The 15536-nt window shown below is 40.3% G+C and overlaps 1 protein-coding gene across 3 annotated transcripts in view; it reads left to right on the top strand.

The window, feature by feature from the left end:
* LOC148344554 (transmembrane protein 132D) overlaps window positions 1-15536 on the top strand; it is a 54336-nt gene that overhangs the window by 25807 nt on the left and 12993 nt on the right. For all 3 annotated transcript variants that reach the window (XM_088299688.1, XM_088299687.1, XM_088299686.1), the window contains 3 exons: window positions 2562-3441; window positions 10567-10704; window positions 14518-14704. In XM_088299688.1, the coding sequence (XP_088155814.1) occupies window positions 2562-3441; window positions 10567-10704; window positions 14518-14704 (1205 nt within the window). The remainder of the gene's footprint in view (window positions 1-2561; window positions 3442-10566; window positions 10705-14517; window positions 14705-15536) is intronic.

Here is a 15536-nt window from a genome sequence, read left to right as displayed (position 1 = left end):
TGCATGTTAAGTACCTTGTTGCACTGCATTCTCGATCCAGTTTATATTCCTCTGGCCAGAGATGCTGCCAACTCTGGTATTAAACTGCACATCTGTCACTGTGGGGCCTGTTGGGCTAAGTCAGGACAACCTTGTTTCCAGCTTCCTTCTCTGCTTCCTTGCACTTTGTCAACCACACACAGCAAGGTGAAAAGCACGAGGGAAAGAAGCCATTGGGCCCTTTTAAAGGCTTCTGTGCTGTCACCAGGGTGACACATACAGTAGTGGCGTGTCCTGTGAACTGTCAGACGCCATCGCAGGCTTTTTGGGTGAGTCAAGATGAAAACTAGAGGAGACCACAGCAGACGGGACTACTTAAATGTCAACTTCCTTGGAGGGGCATGATGACTGAGGTTGACGCAGAAAAGCTATGAGCTCCCATTCACGTTTTTGTTCACCTTGCACAACGTTTAGCATTGATACATTTTAATGCAGCGCCGTTAGGATTTGTTTGGGTGTAAGTTGCCTCTAATATTGTGCTTCAAATGCGACACCATGCTTAGTGCAGCTTCAGCCATTTTATGATAATCTGCAGAGTAAACACCAGTGTTTTTGTCCTTAATTCACTAAGTGAGGAAATTATCCCAAATGATAAACTGAACTCACGCTGGTTGTATCAGAGCAGACAGAATGTGGATGTGCAATGCAGTCTACGCTTAGACGCTAAAATCAGATCACATAGCAGATCATATAATTACTTGACTGATTTGTTTTTACTCAAAATGGTGGCGTTAAAAAGCCTGCGTTATCCCTACTTACTTACTAAAAGGAAAATCTGGATAGATTTTACATTTCCATGCTCTCCACTTGCGACAAAACATAAACATGTCCCATATTTAATTAGGTGCAAGATAACCAATACCAGAGCTGCCCTCGTCAAATTACTCAATTATAATTTAATAATTTGTTAACAATAAAATTTTGTACGAATGACAGGGGAGACAAAAATTTCCGTGGCACGTAAATAACTTGTTGTGGAAAATAAAACTATGCAAAACTTAACCACTTAGTGCACACACTGTAGTTAGCAATGTATGAAACATACTAAAATCACACACAGCCAATTAGAAAAGGGGGATAAAATAGGGCTGCACTTAAAATTGAAAAAGTATTGCAATAATGACCCGAGCAATATGCGTTTCGATGAGCAATACATTTCATACGGAATTGTAGGCTGTTATCTGACTTTGACCAATCACATACAACCCTAAATGCCCATCGCCATCCAATAAGTGAACATAATCTTGGGACTAACACTAAACTACTTTGAAAATATATCTATAAAAAATGTAAATGATTACAATTAATTACCAAAGAATACACTGAGTCTTTTTTTTGTGCCGAATGAAAAGCCAACATTATATTAAATAATAAAAATGTCATTCCTTTAGATCTAATAATGTTAAGTATTGCAATAAAATCAATATCACAAATTCAACATCCATATCACATTTCCAATGTCTTGCAGCCCTTTTATAAAATGATGAAAACATATTTTAGGAGAGTCACAGGACTGTGCCGTTGTAACCAAATCTTGTTGCATAAGCTAATGAAGCCTGCTCAGGTGAGAAGCAAAACATCTTCTAAGACAACAAGAACAGTCCCAATGCAATCGATTCAATGCCCTGAGATTGAAATGACCTGGAATGAATGAGAATATTCACAATCATTATTCTGCTCCACTTTTATAATGACTGCATGAGTCTGATGAGGACACCAAAGTCACTTTACGGTGATACTGACTCAGTGACCCAGATAGTTGTGACCGGTGCGCGCAACACATAATATGTCTCGTAGTGATATGTATTGTATTTTGTCAGCTCAGTTGTCTTTATGCTTGGCCTTCACACGATACTGCTTGTTTTTTATATGCGGGCCAGTCACAGCCCACTAACTCAATCTGAAAAGCCTGTTTTAATCCTGCTTTATTATGGTGAACTTCATCTTTGAGCCAGATGTATCAGATCCCACCTTCAACCAATCCCCCTCCTCCAGTGGCCCCTCCCAAAACCCGATCGCACGCACACAAAGAGCAAGTAGAACGTCTGTGTGTGTAAGAGGAAACTAGGGCAGTAGAGAAGAAAGAATAACCACACAAAATGACAGGCAAACAAGCTCACTTGATGGTTGTAATTTCTACATTGGGTAAACATGTTTAGGCCTACTTGAAAAATGATATTCCAGCAGAATTCATTTGAATATGCATCGTTATCTCTGTAACATAATCATTCCCTTGTTATTATTTAGCAGACATTCGGTAAAATGCTGGTCCCTGAACTCAAACAAAGTTTCTTGTTGCAATTATGATTTGTTCGAGCATTAACTTGGAGTCATTTTAAGGCATTTTGGGCACTACATTTCATATTCCCTATTTCTTTGAACATTACTGCAATTATAGGCTCTATTCATTTGCGATCATTAATCCTTGACAGTTCCCTTTGTGAACTAGATTTTTCTATTTTTTGGGGGATTTACTAAAATGTGATACATACTTATAAGGTCTTTATTTCTTTACCTTCTAGACTTCAACAATAAGGAGCTGACTGACACAAAGGGCCCAGTGCCTTTTCCCATCTTCTTGCCAGTCAGCTATGAGGTTCGTGATGCTGACTTCCTTTTCTTAAAAGAAGCAGGGCAGGACTTAATGAGGAATTTCAGCATGCAGAGTAACACAAAGCCCTTCGTTATTTTGAGAGCAAGCCGCCAGCCGTCTGTCAATGCAAGCTACGGCCCGATGTCCACAGAGCAGCTTGTGCCCCTGGATCTTGTCCAGTCTGTGCAGCTCTTCAATGCCCCTGACACCTTTACCTTCAATTGGAAGATTCAGGCCTTTGTGCTCACGCCTCGGGTCTTCTCCACCAAGCCAAAAGTGCGGGTGCTCTTCTACGTGGCAGGAAGAGACTGGAACAGGGAGGAAGGAGCTGAGGATGAGCTACCATGTGTGACAGTCTATGCTTTCTGGCAAACCCAGGAAGTGAGATGTTCCTGTGCCGTGGGAGGCGAGAGGGGAACGTGTATGGCTGAGCTACTGCCTTTGCCTGGCTGGTTTGGTCAGGGTTCCGAAAGCACCAGCAGGGAGAAACAGGACCCATCAGCAGGGAACCTTGTAGAGCTCTACTACCAGGCGCAGCCCAAAGTCAGCGGGAAGTGTAACACTCTGGAAGGGAGTCGTTGGGGAAGCTCCCAACAGCAGCAGGCGGAATATGTTAGTGTCACTCCCATGCAGAGGATTGGCAGTGTGCGTCTCCTGCAAGTGCCCAAAGGAATGGCCACACTCTCTCGACTCAAACTTGGCAATTCCATCGTCATACGGACATCCTCCAAACCGCTGAAGAAGACTGACATCGCCACCTTCTACATCCTCATGGTCAGCTCTGCTCAGCTGACTAACTTCACTCTTAGGTAAGATTGTTGTTTCTGTTGCCTTTCAATTTCTCCTGGTCAGTGTTTATCCGGATGACTTCAAAAGCTCATGTAGTATTCCGAAAAAAGCGAGTCAGTCATTATGTGCACTCATCTATAAGCCTCAGATGGCTTTGAAAACTGTGGAACATTAGAGGAAATTAAATGAGGCATTTCTTGGAATCCAAGAGATAAAGAGATTCTTTCCTGGAAACGTGGTTGATAATTAAATGCAAAAGAAATAATCATGAATCCAATGTTTGAGTTTGCACAGCTTGGTGGCATTACGGGTTCACAAATATCATATTCTTCAAGACAGACATGGATAAAATGAAATCCTGTAGAGACATAAATTCATTAAGACGCTTCTTTGTTACATGTTTTAATGTTGTTGACCTTATACTTTTGGATGTGGAGATTACAGCTAGAAGGCTCGTTTCTCATCTGGAAATGCATCAATGATTGTGAAACGGTGTTGGAACCACACCACAATCGCTATGACAAATTCTGTGATGGAGGTTTATGTTTTATGAATTTATTCTTTGTTTTCAAGATTTTTCAAGAAATTTGCACGCTTCCTGAAACTTAATGCGTTCATAAAATCATCGCAACATTTTATGTGTAACTCCTAAATATTGCAGGGCGGAAATAATCAATACAAATTAACTTTGCCCAGTGACCTTCCCTGCTGGCCTAACATAATCAAGAAATCATATTTATGATATATAATTACTCACATTCATGTCATTATACCCCAGTGTCATATTTTTAAGTCAGAATTTTTATCCATTGACAATTCAGCTTCTTTTGTGTTGCCACGCAGATTTCATTGTACCAGTGGCACGTAATAAACGTCCAAGGCCTTCTTAAGAATTAACCGTGCGGGCGTCTTTGCTATGTGAGTGAATGGGCTCTTAGAGTTGATAGACAGTTGCCATAGCCAATCAGATCACGAGTTCGTTACCGTGAGCCTTCTCTCAGGCCTTACGTTGAAGGTGCGAACGTGTCCTGTGATTCGATAATCACATGTGAGAGGACAACGCTATGCGGGAATTGACACCAGACAGTCTTACCGGGCGACCGTTTAAAAATCTAAATTATAACCACAATGTCGAATGAGGGAAAAGTGTGGATTTGATTGCACATATACTTGCAAGGCCATTTTCAAGACATAACTTTCAAGAGAAGCTCGCTCGTGTGAGGTGGTCCAACACTCAGTAGTGCGTAAGCTTGTGTATGTATATTACTTCTCTGGCCGTGGTTTCATAAATGATGGTATGAGGGGGATTTCTTCAAGTTGGACTGAGTCGAACTTCACTGAAGGCCTACCTATGAAATGCACGGCCCGCCATTGCATTTAGATCATGTGAGGCTGAGGCTGCATGATAAAGGGTTCTCAGGTACTTCTGAAAACTGGCGTAAGGATATTCTTGTCAACAAGCACTGCAGACATTATTAGTGAAACCTTAGCGATCCCAAAGCCTGCGTATGCTGGCTTCTGGACTATTTTCAGAGTCCTTCTAGTTTGTGGAAGAAACAATCAATACATCCTCAAAGATAAATGATTTCTGAGTTGCCACCATCTCAGTGTGATCACATGCTTCAGGAGAGTTGAGTAGGTGAGAGGACAAGACGGTATTCATGGATTATTTATACAACTGCACATGCACGCACTTGCAAATGATCACTTCTTTAAGTCACTTGATTCAATTGGCAATGCCAGCTTTTATTGATTGGTTTATTTTAGTTCACCCAAAAAAGAAAACCGACACTTAGACTCACCTTATGTCCCTCTTTCATTGAGCTCTAATATGGAAGCTGTCTCAAAAATGTTGCCTTGAAAAAATAAGATTTCATTCATTTGCACCGTGAGGATAAGCGGTTTGGATAATGGATGAATGTTATCAATATTTTCCAGTTTTATACACAAAATTGTTTTTACACTTCTGCGAATGAAAGAACAATAATAATGATGTAAGAAATATAAAATGAATGAAAAATATTTATATTTTTTTATGTAAAAAATCAGACATTGCTTTTGAATTACAGTCCCATAGAATTACTTAAAAATAAACAAAAAACTCATGAAACAGCCCTGGATAAAAATGATGTGACCTTTTAATATTTTGTGGCACAACCTTTTGAGGCAATTACTCCAATCAAAGAAATTTTGTATCTTTCTATGAGACTTACGTACCTCTCAGAAGGGATTTTGGCCCACTCTTCATGGGCAAATTGAAGGGCGCTATCTCCAGACGTTTCAGGCCCTTCCACAGTTGGGATGGGCGCTCGAAGAAGGCCACTTCAAAATAACTTGTTGCTTTGTTCCTTGCCATTCTGGTTTGTTTTTAAGTTAATTTGGATCATTATCCAGTTGTAAGACCCAAGACGTTTGCTGCTTTCTGGCACTGGGCAGCACATTTCTCTGTAGAATACCTTGATAGCGTTTCGATTTCATTGCACCTCGCACAAGACACTCTATGCCGATGTAGCTAAGCGGCACCAGAATGTAACTGAGCCTCCTCCTTTTTTCACAGTAGGGACATTGTTCTTTTCTTAATTTTTATCCATGAACTTAGAGGTGATATGCCTTGACAAAATGTTTCAGTTTTGTCTCCTGTTCATTCAGGACATTCTCCCAGAAGCTTTGTTGCTTGTCAACATGGAGTTGCCAATTTTTTTCATGATTCATTTTCAACAGCGGTGTCCTTCTTTCCTCACCTCTTGGTCGTATCTGATGAATCCACTTGAGCCAAGACAACAACAGATGATGGGATCTGATGCTGATGTATCTTGACCTTGGAGTTCAGCTTTAATCTCTTTGGAGGCTGTTCTATGCTCTTTTCTTTGTCATTCGTATTATCAGTTGCTTCAATTTGTCACCTATTCCTTTTCTGTGGCTACCTCCATGGAGGTTGGCAACAGTACATTGTACGTAGATCTTAAATTTATGAATATGTGCAATGTAATCATAGGGACATCAAGCTGCTTGGAGATGGTATTCTAGCCTCTACCGCTTAGGTGTTTGTTGCTAAGTTTCTTTTGAATCTTCTCAGACAACGCTCTTCACTTTGTCCGACTGACTGCTTCTTACAAGTTTTAAATTGTAAATGTGCTCTCACTTTTGAGGGCTTTTCCACGTACAAGGCACTCAAAGCGATTCAAACTAACTCCTCATTCACCGACTGATGACGCATCAGGAGCAACTCACTTAAGACACCTATGATGCTAATTAGAGGAAGCACCTTGGTTGAACATGCCTTTATGATCTTTTCTAGGAGAACCAGATTTTTTCTAGACCTGTTTCATGACTTTATATTTAAAAAATTATTCTGTGGAACCACCATTCGAAAGCAACGTCTGATTTACATAGGTCAACTTTCATTAAAAGGTTATTTTTACTGCTATTATTATTTTTCTTTGATGACCAGGGGGGTACCAACAATTTCTAAGTAAAAAGTATTTTAACAGCACAGGTATACTATAATTTAACCATATATATATATATATATATATATATATGGATATAAACAAATTCAATATTGATCATTCAACAGCTTGTTAACTCTTTGGTTAATATACAATACAATATAACTTTATTTATATAGCGCATTGCACAACAGCTTGAGCTGTAACAAAACGCTTTCCATATGGTGTAATATAAATTAGCAGGAAATTCTAACTCAAATTGCGCTTCGTCTTCGGCGCCTCCCGCAGCATTTAGTCCACAGACCTGAGGCAATGGGTAGGTGCGTAGGGGTGGAGGAGCTCAGACTGGTACGCTGGGGTGAGCCATTTAAAGATTTGAAGTATCTTAAAGCGAACTCTAAAGTGCACTGGGAGCCAGTGAAGAGAGGCCAAGATTGGGGTTATGTGATCCGTCTTCCAAGCTCTAGTTAAAAAGCGAGCAGCAGCATTTTGGACCAGTTGGAGGCGCTTGAGGGAGGACTGGCTGACTCCAAAGTAAAGAAAAGTGCATTACAGTAATCATGACATCAACTTTCACAGTTCTTTCTGTCCTTCTGGTCCTCCTCTGTTAATCAGTAATTTGTAATGATCGTACGGCTTTGCCTTAAAGTAAGCCACCATGTCGTATGGTCATTAAGTGGCATGACATTGTGTGAGAGATCTGGTCCAACAGGAAACCTAATTGTTTATCTATGTGACAAATGTGGCATTTACAACCATTTTTAGTGCTGTGGTGGGTGCCATCTGGCAGCGATGTTGGCATAAACTGGCACTCAACCCCCTAAACTGCTCCATAAGTACGATAAGCACGGTGCTGATAGCTGGCCATCAGACTGACTAAACACTGGACATTTGCCTGCATAAATAATTGCTGTCTGTTCTTTACTGTCTACATGACTCTCCCTGCAGTGATGCATTCATCAAACCAGAGATGAGGACCACAAATAATTTATGTAGATGTGAGAATAATTACAAACCCACTGTAGCATCTTGAAATTATTCTCTGTGATGAATTTTTTTGTACATTTGTACAATAATAGAGATCTATGTTATATTCAATTGTATTTAATTTTTAATGAATCGTTATTAGGGCAGCACGGTGGACGACTGGTTAGCACGATGGCCTCACAGTGAGAGACAGCATGGGGCGTGGGTTCGATCCCAGCCTCGGCCATCCTGTGTGGAGTTTGCATGTTCTCCAAGTGTTTGCGTGGGTTTCCTCCGGGTACTCCGGTTTCCTCCCACATTCCAAAAACATGCATGGCAGGCCGATTGGACACTCTAAATTGCCCTTAGGTATGAGTGTGAGCGCGGATGGTTGTTCATCTCTGTCTGCCCTGCAATTGGCTGGCAACCAGTTCCGGGTGTCCCCCGCCTACTGCCCGAAGATAGCTGGGATAGACTCCAGCACCCCCCGCGACCCTAGTGAGGAGAAGCGGTACAGAAGATGGATGGATGGATGAATAGTTATTTCTTTGGGCTGGACAAACACTAACGTTAAAAAGTGGATTGCTGTGATGTGTTTTTATTTATCGGAAATGTTACATACCAACACATTGTCAGAATTTCACAATACTGTATCTAACATAACATAACATCTATCATAAAGTTTATACTAGGGAAAAACAGATGGTAAAATGTGTAAAACGTAAAATATTTTGTCTATTTCATACCAAGTGTGTGTGCATGCACATGCAATAGCCTATTTCAAAATTTTCTATTTGAGAAGACAGAAGGTGAAACAAAGTGCCACTCATTCCTTGCCTGGTCAGAAGTGAGATAGATGGGAGGTGCAGCACCTGAGAGCTGTTTTTCCTCACACACTGTCAGCTTCAGTCTCCATGGCCATCCATCTTGCCTGCCCTGGTGCCTCCTTCTGCTTGCCGCCTCCTCGGGGCCCACTAACCACCGCCATGGACACTGCTTCCTACTCCCCACCGCTCATAAAAAAAGAAAACTCAAATCACAGGGGATTTTATTCTTCCCAGGGAGAGAGAAAGGGCGGATAAGTCTTCTTGTTGCTGTCGCTTTTTATTAGTGAAATCCTGCTCCTTTCGGCTTAATACACAGCTATGCCTGGCTTGAACGCCACCTTGGTTTTCTTATGTCCACGTTGAGTCTAACGTCCTATGAAAATGGCATGATTTTATTTATTTATTTTTTTAAAGCTTACACAAAAAAATATAATGCAGATAAGCAAAGTAAATTGTGCCACATGAAGCTCTATTTATCGGACTTTCTTAAATATCCACTTAAATATTATTGTAAGATCCAACCAAACTGTTCCAAGTTCAATTCAGATTTTAATTAACTTAAAATGTAATTACCACAGTCTCTCAGTCTCTCACATTGACAACAGTTACACAATTCATCGAGCTTGGGAAGTGATCAGATAAAAGCCCATACTGTGTGAGAAACACACATTGCTACTGTTGTCATTGTTTGCAGACCACAAACTGTCTGCCGGAGCTTGTTTTGATTAGAGATGGTAATAGCCAGCGGTGATGCTTGGAGGAATATATTTCATTACCAACCCTGCATTCTGAAAGAATGTACAAAGTATAAGATGATTAAAGTAATCCCAAAAAATGGTACCACACAGTAGATAAGAAAAACATTTTTGGTGTTTATAGACAAAATATTATAACAATCATAAAATGATTGCTGTGAACATACTTGATTGAATCATCCCTTTATCAAAAATGCAATACATATTGGTTCTGGTTTTGCTGTGAGGTGCTCGACGCCGACTTTGAGAAGAAAAAAACCAATGCCAGCCAACAGCGCTCTTGTAGAAAAGGGAAGCCTAAGCAGAGGCTCTCCACAAGTGCATGGAAGCATGCCGCGTCAATTCAGTGTGATGATACAGCAGACACAGGCATGCCAACATTACTTGCCACTTGAGACCTCCTTTAGAGTGCAGTAAAGCTGAACATGCAGATGGTGTCACACACACAAACACACAAATGTGCACGGAAACTTAGCACAAAAACATCTTCAGGTTACGTTAAATATTTTAAATTGAGAGATAATGTGTTGTCAAGGAGCGCTGTCTCTACTTATTCTGGACTTGTTACAACCATACTTGAATCATAATTGCTGTTGCTCCTAACATAGATTTACACCCCCTTAGGGAGTTACGGTGCAATCAGCACTTAGTAATTATCTGAAAGATTCAGGGATAAACCTCGTAGCTTTGCATGCAGATGAAATCCAAGATGAATTACACAAGGAGGCTGCTCCAAACGGACACGTGGAGTGAACCTTACTTTCTCTTTTGGGTATTTAAAGTGCCATTGTGTCGTAGGCTTTGCTAACACACAGATCCTTTGTGTTGTTGCCATGAATTCTTTAGTGCACTCAACCCTTGGCCTTAACTTGATTGTAAAATTGGAAGAACATCTCCTGCTGTAAATTGTCTAGAAGGGAAAGATTTTTAGTGGGGGAAAAAAAACCCAGCAAAATGGTATCAAGTGAATACGCATCCAAGAGATCTTTGCAACTTCCCCTCCAGATGTCACATACTATTAAATTTTGTTCAGGACGTTGATTAAAACAAAGTCTAAATGATCAGTGATTTCCCTACATTGGCTCTCAATTGGGTACATTTTAATTTACTACATTCTTGACCTTTTCATTTTTTGTTTTTTTTTACAGAGCAACATTAAAGAATGGTGTGACCTTTCGTACAGCAACACCAAGTAACTCTTTACTGTGGGACATCACACTGGATACGGGTGCAGATGGAGCCATCTCTGTTATTTGTCAGAGGAAGGCTCCCATACCTGGAAAAAGGTATGTCTATTTTTCACATTCCGCTTGAATATCTATGAGCTGCTTCATGAGTTGAAATTTCTGTTGCCTAAATAAACAAACACTTCAGGAGCCCAAAGGGAATCTGTGAAAAGCTGTGTCAGGCGTAAAAGCAGTTCTTGTAATGCAGCTCTTGCGGCGCATGTCACTGTTTGTTGGCAGCTGTGGAGGAAAAGACAAACCACCTGTCCCACCTGACAAAGGCGAATTGCAAAATGCTACTGCGTCCCAGGAGAGCATTCCTTATACTCTAGAGGCACACACTGGTTGTAGGTGCTGCAAAGAGTAAATAACTACTTCTTTGAAAATGAAAATTGCCAACGTAATCACACTCAGCACATTGCAGACACTTCCACGCAAAAATGAAGGAACGTTTCAAAATAATTAATATTTAATCGCATCGGGACGCTTTGTAGCTCTAATTATGCACGCGAGGAATGTTGAATTCTTGTTCACGCATCAAAAACATTTGTCAGGTGAGATGAGATGAAATGTTTGTGTTGGAGAGCGCCTGGCTCACAATTTCAATTGTAGCTCGTTTCACTCATCCAAGCTGCCTCCGCCTTTATGGAACCGGTGCACTGTCATGCTACAATCATACATGGCCTTTTCCAAACTCTTCGCAAAGTTACAAAAACACAAAACGTCTGATGTGCTATTTCAGGGGTTTGTGTAGTCTGTCTACTATGTAGAGCAATACTGAAATCATAAATGAGAATTAGTTTGTTTGAACAAGTGGTACTTAACTAGGCTTTTAATATCACTCGGGCATATTGGAAGTTTGAGCGCAACCACCAAAGAGGCATAATTCACTGATGTCTGAGGATTTCCGGCTTGCAGTTTTCCCAAGTCATGTGAATTCTATAGTGATCCATTTGGAAAACATGTCACACTTCAAATGAAATTGACTAGTGGATCCAGAAGATACTGATCCTTGCCAGTGACATGTCCGCGGCTCATCTACAGCCTATTTTGAAGGAGCATGCGTTTTTGCATTCACTTATAATAAATAAATAAATCCAATACAAGCAATTTAATCAGAATACTGCGCATGACCGAATGATTAGAAAGGTGCAAGGCTAGTGAAAGTTAAGCAGGTTGCCAAGCAACGCAATGTGGATGTGGAAATGCTCCTGACAGGTGATGAAAAAGGTTGGCTGGCGTTGATCGTTTTTGTTTTTTTCCCCCACCAATTAATTTGATACGTCGATGTTTGGACGGTGTCAGTAGTGGGGACCCATACCGTAAAAAGCTTTCAGCACACAGCAGTTGAGTGCAGCTCGAGCAACCTCAACAGAGATTTTCAAATGCTCAGTGTTTCCTTTCATATGTGGCGAAACATTGAGACAGTCTTAGATTTTTACTAATTGTTCCTCACCAAATGTAAATCATGTTGAGCATATTTTGTTGCCCTGTATGTACAGTATTCACATTATTTATTCATGCAAGCTTATTCAAGCGTACCAGAATTCTCCCCAAAGAGATCTGCTAAGGTTCAACTGAAACTGCAAGATTAATTCCGCCTCTGACAAACACTTCCAAAAGTGAAGTTCTAATCTGTGCGTGAAGGGTTGGCACTCAAGGAGAAAAGGCACAATTAGAGCGGTGAATCCTTTTTCATGCATGTTTGTCAAAAAAAAAATTCAGGTCATATCATTAAACCATACATGATGCTTTTTAGATATTATGTGACGATTTGTCCACATTATGTTGTTTTTGCCATTCAGCATGGATAAAAACATGGTTTACCACAACGTCTTTACGGGTTAACATATTTCAGGGTGATTAATCCCGTCATGAAACCAACAGATCCCCTGCAGAGTCCATCCACAGTCATTCACACCACAGATGGAATTCCCTTGAGTTTAAGTCTCTAAATGCATTTGCTGTTTGCTTGCATTTAAAGCTTATTCATCTCATATCTAAGCAGTTTGATCTTATTGTTAAGGACAGCTACTCACAGACCGTAAACAAGATGCTGTGGCTGCTTTGAGAAACAAGCTTCAAAGAATGTGAATAGAGCAGCCTCGATTCCATCTCATACGAAAATGTGTTAATGCATACTTAAGGGGATAGACGCGTGCTTATGTCAAGTCAATAGATTTTCTTGTTTTGATACTTCATTAGAATTACATTATCTTTTAATACCAGGTCTTGGTGCAAAATGTTGAGATTATTCAATTATAGTAAGTCCCTGTTTTTGCTTTACCAGAGGCAGATACAACGGGTCATAGAGTGAGAAGAAAGGGAATACGACACTTTGCAATCGTTGTTGATTTTGGAAGTAATGGAGGATTAACAAATGATCACTGGTGTTTTTCCATATTGTTGTTACTCTAAAATAGGCTAACGTCCAGCTCATCAAGAGTTCATTTGGTGAAAATAACAATGCTTTGGTTCTGAGTTGTATTGTGTGATTATAAAGTAAGAGTTTGGATGAAGAGTTAAAGGGATGGCGTTAGTGTGCATTAATAAAATTTCAGTGTTCCCAAGCCCCATATTTTTTTTCAATACTAATTAGATCAACAAAACAACTTTAGACCACATTTGCATGAGGCTTTGCTATGTGCATGCAGCCAGTGTTTTCAACAACCATTATAAGTACATTTTTCTTTTTCATTGTTTGTCCAGAAATGACTCAGATAATAGGAACTTTGCCACATGAGAAAATGGAATCCATAGCCAAGTAACCATTCAGGCTGACATCGTCGAGAAGCCATTATACAAAGGTCACAAAGGCATACAGTATGCGCCGCTGCAGTCCTCATCCATTCCTCGGGAACAAAATCTCTCCAAAGGGCCAACAGAATAGCATGACTTTGCATTTCATATGGATTGCTAAAACCCTGTATCGCAAAAGTGTTTAAACTGTTAAGCAGTCATTCAGTCAAGCCCATCTAGGCCATGTATCAATGCATTTGTCGTGACTTGGCTGTTGGCCTTTGACGCACCGGAGCACAAAGGGAGTTTGCAACCTTCAACGATGGTCCGGCGAGATGAACTTGCTCAGATTAGCTTAGCTCTACCTAGCGGGTACAACAGAATATAGATGGATTTAAAACTTTACCAAAAGCAAATTTGGTTGTGCCGTATATGACAAGTGATTCTGGAGGTTAAAGAAAGTTATTTTAAACTAAAAAGGAAAACCGTTCTGTAGGTTGACGCAGCTGCACATGTGATGTTTTCAAAAAAAGTAAAAATGAGACTTGGTAAAGTGCTTTGGACAATATATAGTGTGGATAAAGTATTAAATAAGTGCACTCCATTTACCATTAAGATCCAATTGGAGTCCTTTTTTTTTTTTACATGCAGTAGATTTTACTCTGTTGGCAACTCAATAAAACATGAATCCAGTTCCAGACTGAGAGCAAAAAGCCAAAGGCGAAAAGTGTAGGAATACACCTACATAATCAGTAAAATGTTACTCGACCGTGCTTAACTAAATTGGAATGTGCTGATAGTATGTTAGTAGTCAAACAATATAACTGGATCCAAAAAATAGTCTTCTCTGTTGCTACGCAGTCGCAACCAAGGAAACAAAATGAATCTCCAAAATAAACCCTGTGCAAAAACATTTGCATGTTGTTCAAATGATTTCACATATACATCGTAAAACAATGAACTCATTATGGAACTGTACGTTTGTCATCCTACATTAAGTACAAATAGGCTGCTAAGTAACAAGCAGATGGACCAAAACAAACGGGATTTTTTTTTTTTTTTGTGGTCTACGCTCTACTGAGTTACATTCAAACTGAATGGCAACCTAATGAGACCCCGTGCTTCCCATCTCAGACTTGAAGGCAGTCTGCTGGAGGTGCTTCAGATGGATTTTGAGGTGGATGAGCTGAACAGCCCTGTCAACAGTCAAGTGATCATCTGGAAGTTGGAACTCTCCTCCAAAAATATAGCCAAGACTGAAGGAGCAATGAGGATCTACACCACTCAGAGAGACTTTGTTGGCCTGGCCCCTCTTATAACGGTGAGTCGGCATCAGCCCACATGTCACATTATGAACCAGTGTTGATATTACTGGTGATAACGTCTGCAATAATTCCAAAGCTTGGATTGCATCCTTTGAGTGTCAGCACATGAAAATATAAAATGCACTTTGCTCTGATCCAATCCTGTCTGACTGACTATGCTTTGGACTGTTCAGCAAATGGGTTCTATTTTTAACAAAGAATGACCTTGTGTTGTTGACTGACAGCGAGCTGATGTCTTTCTTCTGTGTTCAGACATGCAGTAATGTGGTCATCCGCTCCTTGCAGTAGCTGCTTCATGTGCTTCTATTTTAGTGCTCGGCCTCGATCACACTACCTTTACAACTAATCCATAAAATTGTACATTTTGAATGAATAACATGGCATTTTCACGACTTTGAGTAACAGTGGCATTGAACCTGCTCGATTTGTCATTTCAGCCAGCGACCATAGTGGGTCACAATAGCATTGCTGCCAGCTTCATTTGTACTGTAATAGGGCTGAGGCGCCTGAAGTCATGAGGATGTCTTATCCCTATTTGTGAATTTGACACAGTCCATATTATCCATTAAGGATTAGGAGTTGACCTCAGGCGGTGGACCAAACATGTGATTTTTTTCTCAGTATGTTAATATACTCGACAATGCCAAATGCCACGCAGTTACAGGCTTTACGTCTGCTTTTGAACTATATTGTAATGCCAGTCAAAGAAAAAAAAAAGACAAGTTACTTCTGCCTCATTTAGACCAGTTTTACAGTTCAGAGACAAGCATCCATCTGCTTTATTCTGTCCTCCGGGTGAATTTCACTGATCATTCATAGAACCCGACC

The sequence above is a fragment of the Idiotropiscis lumnitzeri genome, chromosome 1 (genome assembly GCF_059441095.1).
Source record: "Idiotropiscis lumnitzeri isolate Australia: NSW breed Sydney's pygmy pipehorse chromosome 1, RoL_Ilum_1.0, whole genome shotgun sequence".
Lineage (NCBI taxonomy): Eukaryota > Metazoa > Chordata > Actinopteri > Syngnathiformes > Syngnathidae > Idiotropiscis > Idiotropiscis lumnitzeri.
This window is presented reverse-complemented; position numbering and strand designations above follow the sequence as displayed.